Below are 24,842 nucleotides of genomic sequence, written 5' to 3'. Positions count from 1 at the left end.
AGCCACAAAAGCTGAGCTCACAGGTTCCAGAATGAATCACATTTCTCTTAGAGGTAGGTTATAAAATTGTGACCAAGTTAGTTGCAATTTTAATCTCTAATATCAGGCTCTTCGCTGTTACTGTTTCCTGTAGTCTCAGTTGAGGCTTTTGGCAGATATCTGAGGAAACAGAGGAAGGAAATAGAAGATCCACCCCAGAGAAAGTTGATGGCTTCACCCATGGCAACCACAGGCTGCAAGAGAAGCATAGGCAAGAAGCATAGGTGCCTGTTGTAACAGAACCTCAGCTTCTGTAATGTTATAGGTGTTTCATTCAGACTCCCAACCCTGTGTTGCTCTGATAGCTTGCTGTCTGGAGTTGCTATCTGGAAGTCTCCTCTGGAGAAAGCTGAATGTTACTAGTTTGACTTGTAATTAAATTGAGGATCTTTACCTGCAGGACGTTCTTATTCAACTGAATAATAAGGCCTGTAACTAGTTAAAGGTCTGTCATGTATTCCTAATGTCTAACTGCCTCTGGGAATGTGTCATTATTTATCTGCATTTTCTTGCTCTACAGCCAGTGTTTGTCATCTGCTCTTTCAGCCAGAGTGTTTCTCATCTAAATTAAGCTTCTATATAAACACACTTATTGATGTTACATGTGACTAGGGGAATACTGTACACTATGCCAGCTATAGTGATTGTTAGTTCAGTGACAATTAAAATGATTAAATTCGTCTTCCTTTTTGGCTCTATGGTTGGTGCTATGCAGCTTTCACAAACCTTTTAAAAATACTTATGGGAAAAAAAAAGAGTGGAGGCAGAGCTGCATTTAAAAACTTGCTGAGCAAGTCCCTCTGATCTTAAATAGGTTAGGTAAATGCTATTTTTACTTATCTAGAAAAAAAAGACAGAATTTGCTTTTATTACAACAGAAGTTCTTTCAAAGGTTTATTTCATCAAGAAAGATGTAATGTCTCTTTCTTGAAGTGAGGGGTAAAATCAAATGTATCTGCTACAGTGCAATGACTAGGAACAGTGTACCTTCAATTGTTAAACTCATCCAGGAACAAAAAGGAAATTCTAATGCAAAAAAAGACCAAAACAAAAAAAAACACAAACAAAACCAAACAAAAAACCCCCCAAACAACCAGTTAACATCATGGTATATAGAAATCACACCTAGATAGCGCCCCTTCCTGTTGTTACAGCAATGATAGTAAAAAAAAAAATAAATAAATATGCTTTTGATACATTATATTACTCTGACTTTTTATTGACAAACGGACCTTCATTTTACGGAGTGGCTTGTGTGAAAGGTTTGAGGTTTTGACATTATTGTACAAATGTGTGATATGGCATATAAAACTGAATCGAATCCAGAAAAATCTGTTGATTGCATAATAAACTGAGGATTAAACAGGAAAACAGTTCTCTGCCAAGCCCTGCACAGTTCCCAAGGGAATAATGGTTGAAGATAACTATTCGTATTTGATCCTTAAAAGCTATTTTCACTGTTGCCAACAGGACCTGGTGTTGATGTGCCTGCTCCTGATATGAGCACAGGGGAGAGGGAGATGTCCTGGATTGCCGACACCTATGCCAGTACCATAGGACACTATGTAAGTTTTGAGCAGAGGCTTTGAAGTAGAAAAGCTTCCTTGGTCTTTGTAGTAGTCCTTTCCTCTAGAAATTTATTACCATGCTGCGTAATCATATAGTTGTATTTAATTACGTGGATCTAAATATATTCTTGCAAACTCTAACAGCTTAATTGGTGTGAGGTTTTTAGGTTACAGTTAAAGAAAAATAGCTTTAAGGTTAATGTTTTTATACTAGGCTTAAATTAAGTTTGATACAATACTGATTGCAACTGTTAGCAAAAAGAAAATACACTGTTTTTAAAGGTCTCACACTTAGTCTAAAATTGGTTTCTATTTCTACCATTTCCCTCTGTTTTTCATTAGTACTATAATTACTAATTTAAAGTTGTTAATTGGTTCATAATAATTGATATACTCTAAAGTACTGAAATCTTTCAGTTTCGGACTACTGAATTTACAAGTGTTATTAAATAAATTCTCTGGTTTTGTGCATTCAAGAGACCATGTAAATTAAGTTTGCCCTATTAGTATAACCTGTAAAAGTATTAAAGTTCTCTGTGGTCCCCTAAGAGTAACAAGTAATCAGTGCAAACTAGGGCAAATTTTCCAAAATGTAAAGCAAAAAGATGCTGATACAATTTATTGCCCAGAAGGCAATAAAAAAACTAAGTTTAAGTTTTTAAAAACTAGTTTTTAATTATAGCCCTTAATGTGGCCTTTGCCCTTATGTTGCTGGGGTATTTTAGCCATGTTAACTGTACCAAAAACATGACCGTTGACCAAACACTTTTGTTGTATACTTTTGACAGGTTGGATGAAAGAATAGCGTATTACAGACAACTTATTTCTTAAGGCTCTACTGTCTGTGCTACCCAAACTTTCTACCTTCTCTTTCAGACATTGTTTCTGGTACTGCAGCAAGTCATGCTTTGCTAAGGAGTCTTGCCATAGCTCTGTATTAGTGTGTTGATATGCTATCGCATGTTTGCCTATCTCAGCTCCTTTTGAATGGAAAATACTCTCTTTTCACTTTCTGCAGTGCCTTCCAACAGTTCCTCAGAAAGAGAGCAGGGTGTACACCCCCAGTAATAAGGCATTAGAGCCACCCAAGTATTTCTCTGGCAAGTCTGTTCAAGATGTGCCTGGCTTTCCCGAGACAGTCTCTTGGCAGAATACTTGTGCAGTCTGATGCCTTTAACAATAGGAAGAGGGGATGACACAGGTTCTTCTAGACCTGAAATACAGTCTAACATATCTTATGGAGGGCGGGGGGAAAGGAATGCTTGAGGAATAGGCTCTGGCATGCTGATTAGTTGAGTTAAATCACTTTTACACAGAGCTGTCTGTTAGATAGAGATATCGGTATAAAACGCTACTTGCTTTTTGTTACTCACATATGTAAATGTAAATATTTTAAATAAAACTTTAAACCTGAAAAAAACTCCAAAATTATGACTTCAACAAGACTTCAGCAGGCAGAGTGGCAACTTGCTCTCTCAGTCATAACTTAAAATTCTGACATTTAAGAACTACTGCCTCAAAGCATTTTAAGTTTTAACATTTAACTCATTGCACTAAAATGCATATTTCACTGTGATACAACAGCATTGCTATATTACAACTGAGAGAAGGCTCACAGCACATGACCTGCTTAAGATTTGCTGTATATGTTAATAGTTCACATAGAGTTTTATACAGAAGCTTCAGGTTTTTTAATAGGTGGAAAACCAAACACTGATACAGAAGAAGATTTTTAAATGGCTGAATTTCTTATTCTTTCCACTTTGTCATCTCAGCTTGTTGTGTAGTCCTACACATACACACGCTTCAATGACAAAAGAAAACAAACCAACAACTACTGAGGATAAAAATAAAATGTGAATTATGCTACAACAGCCTCCTTTATTCCTAGGCCCTCTCTGCATGGTAGTATCTTATTCTTGAAGAACAAAAAAATCTGAGAGGATTTAGGTACATTTTCCTGAAAAGTGAATTAAAGAATTGAAATAAGGAACAAAATTAAATCAGTTTACTTAATTTTGCTGGGTGGCTTGTTTGTATATGGAAGAGAGAATGGTAGCCATAGTGGAACTTATGAGCTATTGTGGAGAATGACCAGGTGTAGAGAAGGAAGGTGGGAACTCTGACAAGGCTGCAAAAAGTGGAATAACCTATCAAAACCCGTTTGTGGAGGAAGATGTTTCAGATAACTATCTGGTTGAGATGCCAAGAACAAAACTAAAGGTGTTAAGGGACTATCAGATATATGAAAGGTGACCATGGGGGAAGGAGGGAAGGGAACTAAGAGGAGAAAGTGACCATTGAACAAAACTGAAACTAACCATAATTCAGAAAACAGATGGAAGCTATGTGAGGAACTACATTCAATTGAGTGGAAAGATAACACTTCGGTGAGAAATCTACGGACCTGATGAGTCCGTGTGGTTGCAAGCAGATGTGTTCAGGGAGCTTGAAGTGGCAAGGAAAAGCCAAATAACAGATATAAACAGACAGGGGAAGTCTGCTCGAAACCTAACGTACAGAGCCAGGAAGCTGGAGAGACAAGGAGAGTATTACTGCAGCGTGGAAAGGCGTTAAGAACCAAGCAAAAGTTCAGTGTCTGAACTTGGCCAGCTAAGTTCATAGACTATTATAACTAATATAAAGTCTTTAATGCTAGCTGTAAGCTATTTTATAAGCTGCTGCTTAAAAGCCATAGTCTTTCTTTTTGTCCCAAGGATATGTTAAGCATTTTTTTGATTGACTTAAAACCAGAGTTTTTAGGACTTTGACATTGACTGTGGTTTGTATATGTGACTTCAGGAAGATCCGGACCTGCCCTCACCTCGCGCTCTGTTTTCTTGCCAAACCATGCAAGTCTTTAATAACTACCATGTTAACTGTTCCAGAAAATCCATCTTAAGTTGCTGGGTCACTGAATTATATATGGCTAAAGTTTTTGGTTAAATTAATCCTTCCCACTCTTCTGTACTTCCTGACACATCTAACTGACTTTTGGGACATGTGAAGGGACTTTAATAAATACATTCTTATGTATGGTGGGGGCTTTATTTCTTCAAGTATTTATAAAACATACTTCCTCCTTTGTGAATGCATGAAGGCTAAAATGTAGTTTCAATCTGAAACAGAATGAAAACCTAAAAATACATAAAAACGCCTGGCCAAGTTGTTCCTAGCAATACACTACCACAGATCTTGTTTACAGTCGGTATGCCACCAGAGGGAGCATACAGCTTAATGAGACCAATGCAGCTACATTTTGGGAAACTGAATTAGGAATTTTGTGGCAAGCCCAGCATCACTTTTACTGCTTTTAAAGAGAGGTTAGCTTTGGCTTTATATTGTTAACGCACTTTCATTTTCAAATAATAAATAGTTTTTGTTTCTATTATGGCTCTAGTCATCTCCTGCCATTCTGCCCCCACATACTTTTGTCTGCTCCTTTCCTTCCTCTCACTAAGCATCTTGTGCTCACGCCACAGGCATGCAAATGCATTTGGCACAAGCGATGGAGAGGAGGGAGCCTCCCAGTGAATATGTGGCTGGTGGAATAGAAACCCATCCGGCTGCTGGCAGACTTATTTCAGTGGATTCCCTTTCATCCCTACCCTCTCACTTGGATTGGATGCCAAGCCACTGTGTGACTGTGCTCCCAGGGTGTGGGAGCATGGGAACCAGTGGTAACAGAAGAGGGATGCCCAAACAGTGTCTAGTTTGGAAAAAAGTTTTTTCAAGTTATTAATTTCAATTTGAAAAATTAACTCTGGTTTTAAATAGTCTATTTTATCTTGGCTAGCTCTCTAGCATATGGAAAATTTATTATCACCAAATTAATGATAGAGGCTTGATTGTATATATTGCTTTTCTGAATAAAAGTAGTAAATACTTGTCTAACTTTTCCCATATGACCTTCCTACTGTAATTTTCCTCTTGGATCAACAACAAGAAGGTATTAGGCCTGTATTGTTGTTTCAAAATAACTGAATTTGGTATAAAGGAACACTAAACACAGTATAAAGATGATTAAAAACCAGTCCAAGGATATGTCTGAGCCTTTTAAAAGATTAAAATGTCAAGAATAATGATGGAAACTATGGCTGTAATAGGAGCTAATTTTGAGAAACATACCTGTCAGAGGCCTGCTCATTGCTAACAGCGCAACATGGATATCACCGTAATTAATTAACCACAGACTGAAGTTAACATATACACTTAAATGCCACAAAAACTTACAGAGTATATCCAATATTTCATTATGCAACTTTCCTGACATCCACTAGAGTATTTCTGAGAAGGTGTTCACACAAACTCAGGAAGGAAATAATCTTTACAATCTAAATGTATATAAACTATATCATGTTGTGACTCTTAAAGATTCCTGTTTTCCCTTATCTCTAAGGTGTACAAAACTTCTTGTTCCAGCTGTTTGATTAATTCCATAGCTCACAAGTCCTTCACTGTTTTACAGGATATTAATGCGCATGCATGTGTAACTGGTAAACCTATCAGCCAGGGTGGGATCCATGGACGTATATCTGCAACTGGTCGTGGACTCTTCCATGGAATTGAAAATTTCATCAATGAAGCATCGTATATGAGTATATTAGGAATGACTCCTGGATTTGGGGATAAAACATTTGCTGTTCAGGTAACGTTTTTCATTTAACTGCAGGAAAAAAGTAGTAAACAAACTTCCAGTAGAGCTGCTTTTAAAAAGGGCTGTAGCAATAAATCCTGTTAGGGTTTTATGACTTCCAAGTTAACCTTTACTCTCAAACTTCAGAAACACTTTTCAAGCAGTCTAGGTGCCCTTTATTTTGGACTGTTTTATAAAAACTGAACTTTTGATTGTGCTCTACAGGTACAAAGCCAAATCTCCAGTCTTTATAAACATAGGCTGCCAAGAAAAAAGGGAAATACTATTACAGGAGTTCTTTAAACTAAGGCATTGCACACTTCTCAATCAGCTGTGACACTGTTTCTGCCTACACAAAATTTGTTGCACTGTTTTGTAATTAAAAAATCTAGAGAGAGAAGGAATTGAGGGTTATGTTCTTGTTCTACTATGGAATGAGCAGGTGGAAAAGTACAAACCAAAACCTTATCCTGAATTTGTAGAGTTGAACATATGTTTTTGGTGTTGATAAGACTTTAGGATCTACGTAGTTAAATTCTGAAGGGGTTTGATATTCAGTAATGTGCATTGTCATTCTTAAAATTTTGAAGAAATAACTTGTTCTGTTCAGCTTGGAGCAGCATGTTAAATGGAGGATTTGAGGGATTGCTTTGTTTTGTTGTTTTTAGTACCAGCACTGGTTGTTAGAAATAGCAGAGTAATTGTAACCTCCAAGTTGTCTTCTAGTTAACCAGTGGGCTGAAACAAACATCTCTGCCCTGCATGGACCCAGCAGCACACTCATCTCCCTGCACTTTGACATTTTCGTGCCTGGCAGAGGGCTAACCAACAGGCACTTAAGCATAACTTAGACTGAAAATATGGCTATAAGAATAGCTGAAGATTTTCCTAGGAAAACAAGGATACAGCATTGCAGAGACCTAATGTATGACAAACTGTTGTATTGAAATTTGCTTCTAATATATAAACAAAAATCCTAAATATAACTGGAGCTTTGTTATACAGGAATTTAATATTCAGGTTTTTTCCAGCATAGAATCTTACTACAGATTTCTGACATGGATCACGTGACCTCTTGGTCTGCCATGTGTGTTCCTTTACTTCTAGAATGTTGGATAAGGGCCTGGAATTAGGTTTTCTACACCAGTAAGGATGTAAAAAATGCTAATTAAATACAGAATTATCAAATTTAAATTTGGGCAATCTGTTTTGTACAGGACCACTTCAGAAATGTATTAGAAATGACGTAGCTTCCTACTAGTTTGTATGTTTTAATGTGAAGAATTAATGATACTCTTGTTTAATGCTTTCCATTGTGGGATGGGTTTTACACTTGTAAACCTTCCTTACCCAAATTAAATGAGACTATTTCTTGACCTGAAAATGTTGGTCAAACCTTTGAATAGTCATACAAAAATCCATTAATCCCTCTAAGACGGTGCTAGTTATAAAATGTGTTAATAAATATCATAGTTTTGACACTTTCATAATAACATTAATACTTCCCTTCTGTATTTCCAGTATAAAAAATTTAGCACAACTGTACATTGCTGGCTACAATGCGTAATTTCTACAATGGTATTCAGACTAGAAGAGAAATCATGTAGATTTCTTCTATCTTTCCTATACACATCATCTAATGCCAAGATATGCCAATAGATGAAGAACTATTTAAAGCTATTCAAAGCTATATAAGCCTTAGCAGTAATCATTGTTTTGTCTGAAGGGCTGACTAGTTTTCCCTTTCTCTTTCCACCTTCAGGGATTCGGTAACGTGGGCTTGCATTCTATGAGATACTTGCATCGTTTTGGAGCAAAGTGTGTTGCTGTTGGAGAGTTTAATGGTTCTATCTGGAATCCTGATGGGATTGACCCAAAGGAACTAGAAGATTACAAATTGGTATGAAACTTAGCTGAGCAGAAGTAGTTTCATTTTTGTCAGCTTTGCAAGCACATAGGATGACTGTAGAGTGGTGTTAATTTTTGACTTTTAAATTATGCTGCAATTAGTACTTACAAAATGGCTTAGGAATGTTGATTCTTCTGGCTTTCTCCTTATCCCCACTATGAATGCAGGTGGTTAACACTAACTGATCTTGTGGCTTTCCCTGTCTCTTCAGTTTATAACATTGTAACATTTATAACATTTTTACCCTTTGACCCAGCTCTCAGAAAACTGGCAAGGGCTTGCATGTGTACTTTGGCTTCAGAACTGGAGTTCATGGTTATTTTGCCTTTCTTATGACTAAACTAGGAAGAATACATCAAGGAGCCAGAGCAAGGAGGTTCCTAAAGGATTAAATATGGACATTTAAGACTTCAAAGTGCAGTTTTGCTGCTTCTTACCTATTGGATGCTTCTGAAAAAATGAAAGCCTGTCTGGTAGTGTGACTCAAATATGTAGTTTATAATGAAAACTGGATATGGTCTTTTTATTTCAGTTTCCAAGTGAAGCAGTCTTGAGGGGACAGTTCACAGGCACTAAAATACAGTCTCTCGCTTAGAGTTTCTAAGAGGCTTAATTAATGTGTCTTCTTTTACATAGGGAGCATTTGAATGTTGTTATCACCCCTTTCTTAAAATAATTAAATACTCCAGAGCCCAAGTGGTTATCAGTGTCTTTGGCCAGAGAGCAGTTATGCCTCAATCATGGCAACTCGGACTGTTATCCAAGCTTTATAGCTTGCTTTTTATGCCCAATCTAAGTAAAGATAGGAATTATGTTATATGCTGTCTTTCTAGTACTGTTGCTTCTCCCTTACGTCTATTTTGAAAGTTAGAAGAAGGGAAGGAAGTCAAACGAGTACACACACACTGAAAACACCCTGGTTTGTTTCCTTCAAACAGCAACATGGGACAATCATGGGCTTCCCTAAAGCACAGACACTTGAGGGCAGCATTCTGGAGACAGACTGTGACATTCTCATCCCTGCTGCCAGCGAGAAGCAGTTGACTAAGGCCAATGCTCACAAGGTTAAAGCAAAAGTAAGTTGGAGAGTTCAAATGCAAATGAAAAGTGGAGAAGGCCTGTTTAAATACTAGTATTCAATAATTAGCATGGATGGAAACTAATACATACCTCTTGAGTTACACTGCTGTGATTCCTTTCAGATTATTGCGGAAGGTGCCAACGGGCCTACCACTCCTGAAGCTGACAAAATCTTCTTGGAGCGAAATATCATGGTTATTCCCGTAAGGTTCTATTATGATGTTTGATTTTCATTACAAGGGTAATATTTCTGTAAATTGTAGCAAGACATTATTTACTGAAGGTTTTTATGAATAGCTATTTATTTGCTTTGGGTGGTTTTTAACAACTGCTGTCTGGGAAATGGGTGTCAATGTTGCTTAAGATTGGTAGTAATTACTTAAAGATCTTACTGCAACTGTAAATGACCAAAGATAACTATTACATGAAGGCTATGTATTCGGAAGAGAGAACAATCCACAATTAGTTCTTAAATCTGTAGTTTTGCGTTTTGGAGTATTAGCTGACGTTTGCTCAATTAAATAGTCCACTAAGTGAAGGAAGAGGGCAGAGTAAATACACTGGCCAATTTGTTTGTAAACATTGTGTCTCTGGGTGATGCTGTGACAGAAGTGTGTATCATAGATTGTATAGCATAAATGTTGCATATAGGGATAATTTGAAAGAATAAGACCTATCCCAGGTATAATGATACCCTTTTCCCAGAGAAACATATCCTGATCGAGAAAAACTTACTGCTAGAAACAGTGGCTGATCTTCAGCTTTTACTCACTGAGATGGCCTAAGAATGCCCTAACTTTCTTGATTAAAAACTTGTGCTAAAATAAAAGGTGGTGGTCAGTCAGGCACACCTGAACTTCACATGTTCTAAAGTCAAGTCCTCTTCTAAATCAGTAGAAGTAAACCCTGGACTGCAGAAGAGGAAAAGTGTTGTCATGCAAGAATAACAACTGGATAGTCTTCTGTACTGTAGTTTAATACTTTGTACATAATACTTCTGCTTGCTTTTCCTTAATACAGTAGAGCTGTCTTCGTCACATGGTCACAATTCAAGACATTTACTATTTTTGTGCAGGATCTTTACCTGAACGCTGGTGGTGTAACAGTGTCGTATTTTGAGTGGCTGAAAAACTTGAACCACGTCAGCTATGGCCGCTTGACTTTTAAATATGAAAGGGATTCAAACTACCACTTGCTCAGTAAGTGTTCAGTTCCGCTTTTGCTGTTTAACTGGTAGATTAAACTAGCAAGCACCAAATGTGGGAGAAATGAATATAAAACTGTTTTAAATTCACCTTAATTTCACACAAGTCTATTATTGCTGCATACTGAAGAGTAGGAAAGATTTGATAGGTTGACTTGCAACTCTAATGACTTAAGTTAAATGTATACTTTTTATGAATAAAGTGATGCTTTCCTCAGTTTTGTGAAAATCCTGAGCTCAAACCACTTATGTGAAATATTTGTTACTTCTTAATAGATGTCTTTCAGCTGCACACTTGGTATTTGAGAAGTATTCAAAGTTTGAGTGGGTAACATTGTTCTGCACATATAACAATAGAGGATTTCTATAAAGGGCAATACTTTAATTGGTACAGGCACTGTAAAAATTTGCTTATGGTCTACAACTCCACTTAGGACCATTCTGTGCTTCCCAGTTTCTGGGCCAGAATACCAATTACATGGAGAGAGGAAGCTTAATGGAGAAGAACTGCAGGATATTACTCCATTTTAAACAATACTCTGTAGAAAACATGAGAATCTCAGGACATAGGACTTGACAAAACATATATCTGAATGTTTTTTCATATAAACTTTTCTCATAAATGATACCTTTTGAGGTGTTTCTAAAGTGGTTGAGGGTTATGGCAGTTCTAATTTAAATACCTTTCTTAACTTCAAGATTGTGCCATCTGAAATATTCTGTGATGTTGTTTAGGAAAGCTTACTAATTAAACTACAATAATTAAGATGAAATAAGTATCAATTCCCAATACCAAAGCACTTCTCATGTCTTAAGGAAAAAACCTAAAATTCTACATTGGGCTTTTTTCTTAGCAAGTAGTGAGTATGCAAAGTGCAATAGGAGATAATTGATTGCTTTAACTTCGGGAAATATTTTGTCTAATGCTATCTATCAAGTTAGGAAAGTTAATCCAGATTGCTCTATCAGCTTTATGAGTTTAGCAAAGTGGGATCAGTAAATCCACAGTTGCTTGCCATGTGACTGTACTATAGCAATATTGCTGCTAATATTGGAGTCATTCACCTATAAAAACAGATAAATCAAGATCTTTTTCTTTTCTTGGAAAACAAAAATAAGATGACTCCCTTTGCCCTCAGGCCCTATAGTCTGCATTCTAAGCCATTGAACACTGAAAGTCCTGGGGTCAGCTCCTTTCGTAGGGAGCGCATTCCTTTCCTTGTCAGTTACCTTGCCTCTGCTTTGTTTCCTTTCTAGTGTCTGTCCAGGAAAGCTTGGAAAGAAAATTTGGGAAACATGGCGGAACGATTCCAGTTGTGCCTACAGCAGAATTTCAAGATAGGATATCGGTAAGTAGTTGCTGTAGCTGTATTCTGATAGTATAACTGCAATCTAAATTTTACCATTGTAGCTATTACGGAGGTTTTTGCCCCAAGCAGGGCATTAGTCACAGTTAGCCTGATGGCCAAACAAATAACGCAAGAAAATGGTCTGAACTGCTTAGGAATACTGGAAGTAAGCTATTTTTTCTTTCTTTTACTTAAGCCCATACAAAATACCTCCAATATTGTTAAAAAGCTATAGTTTTAATACAGATGCATTTTGTATTTGTAACTGGTGTAAGATTGCATGTTGCTGTTCACGTAGTGGAGTTTTTCAAAGCAACAAACTATCTCCATTGTTTAGACAAACCATGTGTGTTTTTTTTTTACCAGGAGGGGTGCAGGGAATGATTCTTTTCGCAGGCCAATAAGGAAAACTTAAAAACCTGTTGTTTTTTTTTTCCTGATGCTTTTGTTTGCTATGAAATACTTGATATTTCTGCTGGCTAACCTGATAAATACATAGATTCCATAATTTCTTTGAACCCTAGCTATCAAAGTCTATGGAGGTTTTGCAGTGGGAAATACTGCCTCAAACATTACCAGAATTTGTTTTGGAGATCTTGTTAATATAGTTTTTCTGGATTTCCAAACAACTTTCAACAAGATCCCACACCACAGACAGTTTGGTACACTGTTTCTGTACTATAGACAAAAGCTGACTGAAAAATTGTAGAATGTTCTTCTAAGACTGAATTAATGAGCAAAGAAATGTCAGGTAAAATTCATTATCATCTAATGCGTAGCAATACATGGTGGGGAAATTTTCATATAAAATGACGGGTTGTGAGCTCATCCATTTGCATTCAAATGGAAGATCTGGAGGTAATGACAAAATATAAGCTCAGAAATCCATAGCAATCAAAAAGCAAATCCAGTGTTAGAGATTTGTTCTGAAGGGAGAAGAGTAAGACTGACTAATGATGCCACAATATAAACCCAGCGTGTGTTTGCCTTCTGCACACTGCATGCAGGTTAGGTCTCTCTATCTTCAAACATTGTAGATGTGGAAAAAGTTCAGGGAAAGATCACAGGAATAATCAGAGATACAGAAGCTTCTCATACATGGAACAATGAACTAACCTAGGTCCTATTGGCCTGAAATAGTCCTGGGGTGGAGACAGTAATCTGTAGGATGAGTGGAGTGAAAATGGATGGGTAAGGACAGATTGTTCACTGGAAGGAAGGGTGAAGGAGAACGAGGTGCTGTCAAAACCAGCAGAGTGAGGAGCAGAATGAAGAACAGGGATGATTCCTAGCACGGCAGACAGTTCAGATGTGAAAGACCCTGCCAAGGGATGTATGGAATACCCTGTCTAGGGACGTATGGAAGCTAAAAGGGTTGATTGGTTTGTTTTCTTAACACAAGTTCAGGAGGAGGTGGGACAAATGACTGGGGGAAACATCCACTGAGTTGTGAAAACCATTAAACCATGCTTCCTTAGGAAGAAATTGGGGAAAATACATGTAAACTTGGGTCACTGTCAGATGATAAAAATAGATTTTAGCCTGATCCAGTGTGATGCTAGCATTTTCATAAATGTTAGGCTAAATTAATAGCATGGTAAATAGGTTCTGTTGCTTAAACACAAGCCATAGGAACTGGCCTAGTAATTTCTACATCCAGCCCAAATTGATATTTGAGGAAAAGCATGTATTTTGTGAAGCCAGGTCTCAAATTATTAGTAAATTACAACAGTCAGGATGATGGAACATTACAGCTGATAGCCTCAATTAGAATGACTGAGTATCTTCAATTATTTATTGTTCTGTGTATTTAAATTTTAATGGCAACAAAGTTATTGTGGAGTTGCTCAGGGCTAATACAGTGTTAGGTATATGAACTGGGGATCTGTGCCCTTCCTCAAACCTGACAGTCTTCAAAACAATTAGAAGTAGTTTTCTATAGGTTATTAACTCTTGGGAGGTTTTTTTTGTTTAACATTTACTGTGTGTTCTGAAGGCTGGAAACAGTAGTTACAACATCAATAAAAAATGTTAGCATCATGCATCTAGAAGCTAGGCATATGAAAGACTCCAGTGCTTACGTCTGAGGTTTTAGAACTGAATTGACTATAATTAGCTTTTCAAGTTACACGGTAAAGGCGATTTAGTTTCTTACACCAGTCATTAGAAGAAAATGAGTGAGCAAGCTTCAGTAATTATGGGAATCCAACATGTCATTGTCCCTAATATATGACTACTACCTTATTGTGTTTTGAATTAAACCCTGATTTTATTCCTGTTGTTGCAGGGTGCATCTGAGAAGGACATCGTCCACTCTGGGTTGGCTTATACAATGGAACGTTCTGCCCGGGTGAGTACTGCATTAAGAAATGTACTTACAGGAGAAAACATATGTGGCTTTGCAACAGTTTTTGAATGTGTGGTACAGAATTTCTTCGCAATTAAAGGAGTAGATAAACAATTCATTATAATGGAAGTCACTGTGAGTATGAGGTATTTCTGCTCTGTGCCAGGATGGCCAACTTTAAGTAAGTATAGTAAACATTAGAGATGAGTACATGAAGTCAGGAAGTATTTTCTAGTAGAAGCTGTAGTAATTAGAAAATTTTTAGTTGTCCTTTTGTACTTGACTAATCTGGGACACGTACCTAAGAGTGCTTTACTTTACCATCAGCAGTTTTAGATTAATCCCTTTATGCAGTATTTTTAATTAGTGGGGCAAAGACTACTTGAGATGTCTTGTCTCTCCATGTATCTGAGGTGTACATGTGGATCCAAGACCTGAAAAGGGGCAATATAGTAATCTGGGAAAGATCTTCCTTTTCAGATCTCAGTTGTAAGAGGAATCAAGAAAGTTTAAACTTGGTCCTCAAAGGATCTGAGCTCTGATACCAATCTAGCAGCTCCTATACTCCTAACTTAGATCCTCTAAGTAAAATCTAGTGTCTCTCCTATGGAGAAACTTGCAGAAATCTCATGTGACCTTTTCTGTTTCAGCAAATCATGCGTACTGCCATGAAGTACAACCTGGGTCTGGACCTGAGAACAGCTGCCTATGTCAATGCAATTGAGAAAGTCTTCAAAGTGTACAATGAGGCTGGCCTGACCTTTACATAAATAGGCCATTAGCGCTCCTTATTGTATCCCATCCCTCTTGCCGTTTATGTACCCTCTTCTTGAAAAAGCTTATCACAAGTTTACATGTAACCACAAAATTTCCTTTTCTTCTGACATTATAGTGGATTCTATTCTCAATTAGTTTCAGTCCAAACTAGTCTTTTTTTACAATAAAAATCCATGGATTAGGAAATTGTATACAAATATGTATCTGGAGATAACCATTCATCTGCACTTGTGGGGGCTATTCTGGGTATTCTGCCTACAAAACAAAATGGTACATTTTATGTATGAAAGAGTGGTGTTGCCACCTGAGCCACTTTCCAGACTTCAGATCAGATACTGTACTAGATGAGCACTTAGCTCATTATTACTTCATGCACTTTTGTTTAATGATGTAATTTTGGCTTTGGCACTTTCAGTAAGGCCTTGTATGATCAATGCTGTGGCATTGTCAAAGGAAGAATGGGCCTCCAGCAGGGATTAACTTCGATAGGAGTCTAATTTTTATTTGTAGTAAAGCTTCAGGCCTGATTCTCTTTAGGCAATGTTTTTTCTTTAACTGTGCTGCTGTTAATAGGACTGCCTTTTATTGCTTGTTCAAGCTAGCTTGACTATCACCATGAAGTATGTAGAGGTGACAGACTAATATTTTTATAAGCTGAAACTATCAAGCAACTCTCATTGTTTTTAATCAAGTATCTATGTAACTATTCTGACTTTAGGTTGTTTCCTTTTTTTAAAAAAAGGGATAGTCTCAATTTGGTAAGCAATCATACTTAGGTTTTTTGGAATTCTTTTTCAGTCTTTCCCTTTCAGAGGCTTTCTGAAAATTAGACACTGCCTCAGTGAACAACTGAAGTGAAACTCAACCCAGAAATCATTGGCCAAACTATAGAGGAGCTAGAATGCAGCTATAAACTTAATCCACTGTCTTAACACACGCAGCCTGGTTTGGGTTTTTTTTTTGGTCATGAGGAGGTCTTGAAAGTTTTGAACATTAGAGTACAACAAAATGGACCTCAACACAATATTGGATCAAGCACAGTTTTTAAAGTGTAAGGCTTTTGTCCAGTGGAGTCCCCTTGAAGTGCCAGATATTATTTATGTAATGAATATAAATGTTTTTTTTTAAAAGACAACTAGTCCCTCCCAGAAACTCATGCTTTTTTTCTAACTACTTTGTAACTGCATGACATAACCTGGAGAGAAGAGCAGTTATTAAAGCTGACCTTTCCAAACCTACTATGCTGGTGTATTACTGTTTTCTATTTCATTCAATAGCTTTCCATAGTTACAGTCAGTCTGTGAATCTTCACAGCACACTTGTTTATTCATTACATGCCTACTGGTACAATCCTGTCCCCAGGTTATCCCAAGGGGCTCACTAATACAGATCCCTGTCTCTTGAACTTGCCTGTCAGCAAGGCTTTTGAAGTTGGGTGTAGTCAGTAAATCATTTCACTCTGTCCTCTCAAATTTGTGTGAAGAACTATTCTAGTAGTTAGCATGGAGCAATAAACCTGTGTAATGCATTTAATTAGTGGCTTACTCCATCATGTATGCTCACATCTATGATTATAAAAGTTCTATCACTTAAGTGCAGTGTATGTATACACTGGCTTTTTTTTTTTTAAATGAGAACCCTTTGAGCATGAAAGAATTACTGTGATCGAAGTGTGGATCCCTGAACATGAGATCTGTATCTTGGATGATATTTTTCAGTGTAGCTTTTATGTAAACATTTATTAGATAGTAAAATGAAACTAAGATTGTAACAGTTCAACTCTGACAAATTGTAACCTACTTCCACCAAAACTCAGAGGCTAAAAACTCACAAATAAACAGTTGTATTATTGAAAAGAGAAAGAACCTTAAAAGCTGAGTTGCATTATCTGGCAGCAAAGTTGTTGAAAGCCAAGTGCAGTAACAATGAAGAAACTTAGCTAATTTACTCCTGTACTCCCCCGCCCCCGACATTTCCTCTCCTCCTCTCTAGCTAGTAAAGCACCTCTAGTTTGGCTTGAAAAATGGGACCCTTTCAGTGGTGGAGCATATGGAAAGCTGGCATAGATTGCTAACTGGGATATCTTTTACCCACATTGAACAAAAAAAAAAAAAAAAAAGCCGAAAGCTGCACAACACCTGAATTCCCTAATTCATTAGAATCTTATATTCTTGTACACCCACATGTTAACACTTCTTTTTCCAGAGCATTTTGAAAGAAAGCAGACCTACCAGCAGGTATGATTCTACCAAATCCAGAAACGAGCCCTTAAGGTTGACTAGATTTCACCTCAGCCAACTCTGAAGCTGCAAGCAATTTTCATAAGGATGACAACTACAATGTTTGGGGTTGCAGACCTCCTGCAAACTACTAAATGCAAAAATCTCTCTATTATACAGAAGAGCAAGTAGAACAATCATTTTTCATCCCAGGAAAGAACCCAGCCCTACATCTGTTTTCATTGATAGCAACTGTCACCACCAGAAAGAAGCATTGGAGCAATGGTAATTCTTGCTGTGATTTCAAGATGCCAAGTAAGTAATCTCTAAGTTACTCTGTTAGCAACTGGGGAGTCTGTAATATCAGATTCCTTACTCATTGCAGAAGCAAGTAACTTCTTCCCATCTCACTCTAGGTTCATATGCATGCAGTGTTTTTTGGTTTGGTTTTTACAGCTCAAACTTGGTCAGTTCTCATTCTTCCAGCTCCTGCTCGATTACTGTCCATCTGTGTGTTTGACAGGAACCCTGCAAATGTGGTAAATGACTCCGTTGCCATACTGTGTGCTGCATGACACATCACTACTCCACTGTGCAGAGCTGTTGAAGTTGTACCAATGATCCAGCTCAGGCAGTGTTAAGCAGTTCAGTGGTGAGCTAAGTGCTCTGCTGGCAGTAATGCCTTGTTCTGCTGTTAGCAGTAGTTTGAGTGTCACAGTGCTCTTTTACAGTGGTTATGTACACCCGAAACACACCCGCATCTTCATCAGCACAGTATCTAAATGCAATTTTACAGACAAGACCAGAAGTACAAGCACAGTCCCAGAAGTACACAGGTGCTTACCTTGTCTTATAATGGCTGTTTAGGTGCTCAGCTTGTGCTACTTGCACACACGCGATCACGACTTACATTCAGTGACAAAACAGGAGAGAGATGAAATCTCAAGTCCTTGGCTTGACATTGTGCCCACTCTGAGCCATCCCTTAGCTCGTAAAAAAAGTGTTTATCTGCATTAATGGTGCAGCACAGCTTTAGCTGTCCGCTCTGTGAAGTAATGCAGTCTTTCTAGGCCCATGATTGTGAATTTTTTTTTTATATGTGTAACCAAAGGATTCCTAAGGAATACATACAAGACAGGTAGAGTATAAGTATTTTCTTTATTTAAGAGTACATGTAGTAGAAACTTGTTACAAAAATTTCAGTGGTGTTACATTTTTATCTTCATTGTCCAAAGCTTTTGCCCCATGAGGTTGCTTGATTTGCTACATTTTTCACAGCTTTTTCACCGGTCTCAGCAACTTTGTAGACTTCCTCAAGAGCTTTTAAAACAGAAAAACAAAGGTAACTGTAGCATCGCTGCACTACCTTTCCCTTTCCCACCCGGTGCGGGACAAGGGGCAAGGCAGAGTTGGGGGAACCTATCTGGGATTTCACTGACATGACATTATTGAAATAAACAGAAACATTGCCGTACCTTTCTGACCAGCATCCTTAGCCTGTTCCACTGCTTGCTGCACCGTCTGGCCCACCGTGTTAACTGGAATTAGGAGGAAAACAAGGGTAAATCAAGCAGTCTTTACCCTTCCCCTAAACTCAGTAATCACATTTTAGAAGGGTTCACTAAATGTTCCAGGGCTAGAAGATGAAAAATTTTTCTATAAGGATGGGCACCCTGGTCTAGTGGGAGAGAGATGCTATTAGGAAGCTGGCTGTAGTTCCCCGCATTCTCATATGTCTTGGTACAGGGGAAAAGTATGGAAGTTACAATCTGTGTCATCTACAGTGTCAGGAAACAAACCCTAGTAGAAAATCAGGTGCAATGAAACCTTCCTTTTACTGAACCTGGCTAGGATCTGCAAAGAGCAGGCTTGGGCAGTTTGGTTGGTAAAGATTCTCCCACCAACCTCAAAGCTTGATGCTCACCGTCTGAAGCAGCGTGCTGTAAGAGCAGCACATCAAAATTTAATGATTAGTCTAATACTTTCTCTTGTAGCTAGAGAAAATTTTATTCTGTAAGAGACCAGACTAGTTTTAAAGGCATGGAAATGTTCAATGGAGGAAACTTATTGAAACATGAAGAGCAAGAGAAGGTATTGTCTTAAAGTGGAGGAACTGCAGCCTAGAAAGTAGTGATTATTTGGATGATCAGCCTCCAATAGCTATGATCAGGGAAGTCTTGCTCACAAGAATCAAAGTTTGAGGCAAATGGTCTTCAGTTGAACCTGTATTTTTTTTTTCCCCCAGCTCCAAATACTACCTTGTAAAAGACATTGATGTGTTCTACACAGCAGACACTGAAAGGGGGGGGCGCTGGCTGAGCAAGCCAGATTCCTCATGGACATTGCATGAGGGAGAAGTGCCGAGGTGAGGAAAGACATTTAAGTGGACTGGGAGTGTCTAAAACTTCAAAAGTCTCCAGGCTTGGATTGAATGGCTCTTCAACAGTAGCTGTTTTGTTAAGTGTCTTGTAAAAACCAGTGCCCTCTTTCACCTTGGGTTTGTAGGACACTTTCTACTGCTTAAGAGACACGCTAATCATCATCATGCGTCAGCTTTTGCTGCAGTTTCCTAACATGAATGACATACACTGCTCATGAAGTACAGTTAAGGAAAATGCTTCCTATAGCAATCTTGAGTCACAGTCGATTTCATGGCTCCTTTTAGGAACCATGGGGTAGGTGCTAATTTTAGATACTTGCAAAGCCCAGTTGTGCCACTCTGCACTTAGCAATGGCTCATGGGACTGCACCTTCGGGGCACGTGCAGGCACAACAGAAGTAGTTCAGAGACGAGGTAATTAACAGTTGTACAGTCACTAGTTGGACAGCCTTGTTCTAGTTAAAAACTAGCATTAAGTCCCCCTTTGTTTTCATTTACATGGGGATTTGGAGGGTACCTCTCTTTATAATACTCCTAGGAGTGGGTGCAGTACTGGCACCGATGCAACACGAGTTCAGCATTACATGTTGTGTATTTACTGCCTGTCATCAAGGTACAGGCTGATGGCACAGAAGTAAGTGGCCACTAAGTCAGGCCAGTGCCTGGGAGCTCCTGATCTTGTTCCAGGATCCAGCTCCAGCTGGAAGGGCTGTGCTGTGGCACAGGACTTGCTGGGAAGATGGGTGCAGGCAAAGAGCTTCAGACAGCTGGCATCTGAAGAACTGGTTCAGCTTCAAGTGCTTGGGACAGAAGGGGAAGAACTGCTGCTACTATTTAAAAACTTTGCTCTTAGAGTTTGTTGACTCCTAAACAGTTCAATCAATCAGCTGAACATTGAGATTACTACTCGGTTCCTTCAAGATGACAAATACCACTTCTAAAACATCCGCATCAGTCTTCTAGCATAGGAAACCATAGAAAATGTTTCCACAATGTTAAAAAAGTTAGGAACATCAGAAAACCTCCAGAAATATGCATTTCTAGGGCTGCTGTGCAGCAAAAGCAAAATGAAGAAATCTTCATTTGAAAACAAAAATTGATTGTTACCCTCCAATTAGCCACATCTTGGTGTTTCCCCTTTCATGCTTCAGCATAGAAATAGTTGATTTAAGAATCAGCTTTTGGAAAAGGGGGCAGTGGGTGTGGGATTAGGCATCTTTCATCTTCCTAGCAAACTTAACCAAGGATAGATGGTAAATAAGTAGTAGCAGGCTTTCCACTTGCTTCATTGGGCACATAACCTGCAAGTAATATTCCTACTGCATATGAAGTCACTGACAAAATGTCTGGTTTCAAGAGTTTACCTAAATGTCATGTAAAGAAATATAAAACAGTCTCCACGGCTCATGTATCACACTAAGCACAAACGTGTCAGGGATTGCACCAGTGCACATCTCCATGTTAAAGCTTCACTAACAACGGCTCATCTGAGTGGCACATTATTTAAATTCAGGGCCAATTCTGCAAGCCTCTCCGCAGAGTAAACTTGACTCAGGTGCCCTAAGCCCCTGCAACCACACATTGGCTTTTGGTGGGGTGAGCAGCTGTGACACCAGCGGGGCTGGAGCACTGACAGCAGAGCAGAGCTGGCTTACCTGCCTGGTTTTTTTGCAGCACTGAGCAGATCAAAGACCTCAGAGCTTCAGGAAACTAATCCACTACACTGTTACAAAACTCACATTTATCATGGCTGTTCGTGTTAGAAAACAAAGCCCTAAATAAGCAGCCTTGCCTCCCCTCTTGGTTTTCTGCTGTCCTCTTCTCTCTTCAGTGCATCGTCTAGACGCCCACACAATAAATGCCAGAGTGGGAGAAGTTGTGCGAAACCAGTAGTTAGTACGGGTCCTTCATTTACTACAGCTTTAGAGGGTTTGGAGATCACAGGACATACTGACTGCACCCTTGAGGACAGCATCTATAGAGTTCACGCCTAAGACACTTATTTGCTCCCAGCTGCAGGAGTGGGAGCAGAGCACATACTTTAACACCCAAGGCACCAAAGGAGGGAAAGCAGCAATTTGTATTTACCTGCCACCTGTGCAGCGCTTTCAGCTTGTTGCGTGGCTTCCTCGGCAAGCTTCTTCCCAATTCCGAACATGGCTGCGCTCAGTCCTCTCTCTCCCCGCAGAGAATGGGTGAGTGAATCCCTAAATTCAGTTCCATTACAATGTTTGGCAAAGCACAGCTTTTTATAGACAAAGCAGGACTCCTCCCAGTAGTTACAGGGCAAATGCAAACTGGAACAGGGAAAAATTATGAGCCCTTGTTGGGTGATTAATGTACGAGGCATAAGAGGGTGAAGAGACATTAGTGTTTATTACATTTTCCTCCCCAGAGAGAGGGCGTGGATTAATCAGCAGAAGTTTTCCATGGCCCAGGAATGAAAGCTTTGTTTTTCCCATGTTGAGGAGTTGGTAAACAGTGTGCATGCCACAGCTGTCCCACGGGGGGAGATGCAGGCAGGCACAGCCTGTCATGAGCCGGGCAGAAAAACACTGCATCGCAAAACACACAGCTGAAGAATTGCTTAAATCAACTTTAACATTTCAAAACCTTACATAGAAAAGCATCCAGTTTCAGATGATTCTCGCCCACATTTTTTTTTCTCCCCAGTGGGACTTAAAATCCTTTGCTATAAAAAGAAATGGGAGGAGCTAACCTTGCTTTTTAAAGTATCTGATGAAATCTTTGTTGTGTTAGACAAAGCTAATAATTTTGTGGTGTGTCATAATTAATATTTTAACCCTTTGTTTCCAGTGCCTGGCTCAGAAGAGTGAAGAGAGAAGGTTTGTGTCGTTCCCCTCCGTCCCCACAGCAAACACTCGCAGGACCCAGCATGGCCTCCAGGGCCTTGGGCATCAGGCACGGGCCGGCGGGGTGCAGCCCCGCAGCCTCGGCCTGCCCTCACCAGGGGCCAGGCAGCACCCAGCTGCAGCACCAGGCTCGCACCACCTCCCCGAGTGACAAAAAGCTGAGCTGCCACCTTGTTCCCCGGGCCGGAGCCCACGGGCTGGGACATGGCACAGGGCCAGCCTGCGTGCAGCACCACAGGATGGCAGGAGGCAGGCTGCCAAGCACACGGTCCCCATGCCATCCGCGTTCCTCTCACAGAACTCCTATATGCCATCCAGCCAGCCAGGAGCTGCTCTCACCCCAAACGACCAGGCTTATTTTTTTCTGGCTTTCTAGCAGAACTACTTTTGTGCCCTTTCACACAGTGGACAGGAGCTTTTGCTCTGTTGATCAAATAATTGTTGCTGAAAGGGGAGGGAGAAAGTGTACCTTACCTCAGAACAAGGGGTTTATTAATCAATCTGATCTTCTGCCTACAGTTACCACCACAGCAGGCCTTAGGAATACCTCTCCTGATCCCAGACATTTCACTTCATGAACAACAGTTCTACGATGTCCCTTCCAGCATTGCAGCAAAAGTTCTGTTTTCTTCCCACAAAGTCCTACTTTATGGCAATTAAATATTATGCGGAGGGTTTTCCGGGGGTGAAAAGGGGCTTCTCTGCATCATCTTATCTTCTGACAGCAGGGAAGGGATTACTCACCATATCTGAAAGCAAATTCTACCAGAATATGCTCACAAAACACAGAAGGAAAGTAACAATTTTGGGTTTAAATTAATGTCTTCCTTGACGTCAAGTCAAGGGGCGTTGACGAAACTCAGAACTGAACTACAACGCAGAAAAAAAAACTTGAAGTATTTCAGATAACTCAGAGCAGCATTTGACCCATGGAAATTCATTGCACAGCAGCTGAGCGGTAGAACGCACCCGTTGTTCCCTGTAAGGTCCTCAGTTACCCACAGCTGGCCTTGCTTGCAGGAAACTGCCATTTCCTAGTCCTGCTCGGCTGCTGCTCCAGCTACTGACAGGGAGAGAGGTGTGTGAAGACAGCAAGACTCAGAGTCAGCAACGGGCTTGTGCATTTGGTGAGGTGACTGTTTGCATTGTAAAGAGACACTAGAAATACCCCTCTTCATCCTGTCCTAATTGCAAAGTGAATGACAGTTCCTTCTCTCCCACGCTGCAGTACTGCAAGTGCAACTCTTTTTCAAAAGCTACATCATCACTAGCTCATGAGCAACTTCCACGAGAGCAGATCGGTATAGCACCAGCACTGATGCTTTGACTTCCCAATGAACATGAGTGTAGAAATAAAATTACGAAGATGACTGTAATTATATTCCACCGACGCACTGCAGGTACATATTGAATTGTAATGCCAGGGAGAGTACGTGCCATTGCAACACTCCCTACAAACAGGTGAAGGTGATGTTTGCTTCACAGGAAGTAAAAACATACAGCATAAAATGCACCACAGTTTTCAAATATAAAAAAAAGACATTTTCTGTTACTACATGTAGACCAAAACCATAGAAGACGAGCAAAGAGGTGCAGTTTTCTGCAGGCACCAGGATTTTTATCACTTATACATTTAAACTGACATTAGATTGCATTCGGTTCCATAGCTTTTGCCATCCGTCATCGCAGCAGCACGTCTCAGTAACTGCATTTACTAACTTCACATAAGCAGAGGTGGTGCAACTGCATAGCACTGTGGCTTTCTACAACACGAGCTGCCCCTCTGCTTCTCCTCTCCTCGGCTCTGTCAGCCATCCCAGCACAGTGACACATCCCAGTGAACTTTGCTTATGAGTACACTGGGGCTAACGAGAGCAGGGCCTCAGGTCCCGCTGGCTCCACAGGGCTCATCTCCATGCACCAACATGCCCCTCGCCATACCTTGCTCCCCTCCCTGTGCCAGGCTGATCACACAGCCAAAGCCCAGGACTGCCGCTCAGATCAATCAATGCCAGGACAGCTTGCTGAAAACACGGATTAAAGCTGCCAAGGCACAAGCACATACACATCCTAAGCTCAGCCACCAGCCAGCACAGGCAAACACATGGAGCTCAAGAGCAGAGACAAAACCTGGCATCCTCTGCCACAAGCGCAGGCTGCGGGACACTCGCCCCAGCCTGGCTGAACACCACCACCTGCCAGCATCAACCACTTGCAGCTGTCGCAGCCGCTCCCATGGGGTTGCATCCCACCACCACACAGCCACAGCACCCCGGGGCGGGCAGAAATCACAACAACCACATCACAGCAACCGTGCCACCGACACAATGCGCCACCAACTTCCCTCCTCCCTGCAAAGCACACAGCTGCCTTGCACACCCACTCCTACCTGCCCACCACGTCTGCAGCCAGGAGCTTCCCCCAGGCTCCCTCCCACAGCCCCTTTATAGCCTCCCCGGCC

At 39.9% G+C, this 24,842-nt stretch overlaps 1 protein-coding gene and 1 long non-coding RNA gene across 2 annotated transcripts in view; one reads left to right on the top strand and one right to left on the bottom strand.

Moving 5' to 3' along the window:
* GLUD1 (glutamate dehydrogenase 1) overlaps window positions 1–16,148 on the top strand; it is a 30,878-nt gene extending 14,730 nt beyond the window's left edge. Inside the window, exons 5-13 of the mRNA XM_087765605.1 lie at window positions 1,510–1,604; window positions 6,076–6,255; window positions 8,006–8,143; window positions 9,091–9,228; window positions 9,355–9,435; window positions 10,308–10,431; window positions 11,694–11,785; window positions 14,073–14,135; window positions 14,783–16,148. Coding sequence (XP_087621731.1) covers window positions 1,510–1,604; window positions 6,076–6,255; window positions 8,006–8,143; window positions 9,091–9,228; window positions 9,355–9,435; window positions 10,308–10,431; window positions 11,694–11,785; window positions 14,073–14,135; window positions 14,783–14,902 — 1,031 coding nt within the window. The 3' untranslated portion in view covers window positions 14,903–16,148. The remainder of the gene's footprint in view (window positions 1–1,509; window positions 1,605–6,075; window positions 6,256–8,005; window positions 8,144–9,090; window positions 9,229–9,354; window positions 9,436–10,307; window positions 10,432–11,693; window positions 11,786–14,072; window positions 14,136–14,782) is intronic.
* A 2,119-nt stretch (window positions 16,149–18,267) lies between these two features.
* Window positions 18,268–24,781, bottom strand: LOC148054781 (uncharacterized). The gene is made up of 4 exons (XR_015706475.1): window positions 24,771–24,781; window positions 21,597–21,805; window positions 18,604–18,666; window positions 18,268–18,448 (listed from the first exon to the last, which is right to left on the bottom strand). It is a non-coding gene; the product is annotated as an uncharacterized LOC148054781 (long non-coding RNA).
* Window positions 24,782–24,842: the final 61 nt, after the last annotated feature.

Source organism: Nipponia nippon, unplaced genomic scaffold (genome assembly GCF_047370975.1).
Source record: "Nipponia nippon isolate SJK-2023a ecotype South Korea unplaced genomic scaffold, ASM4737097v1 scaffold_3, whole genome shotgun sequence".
Classification (NCBI taxonomy): domain Eukaryota; kingdom Metazoa; phylum Chordata; class Aves; order Pelecaniformes; family Threskiornithidae; genus Nipponia; species Nipponia nippon.
Note: the sequence above shows the minus strand (reverse complement) of the source record. Positions and strands in the feature narration are given on the sequence as shown.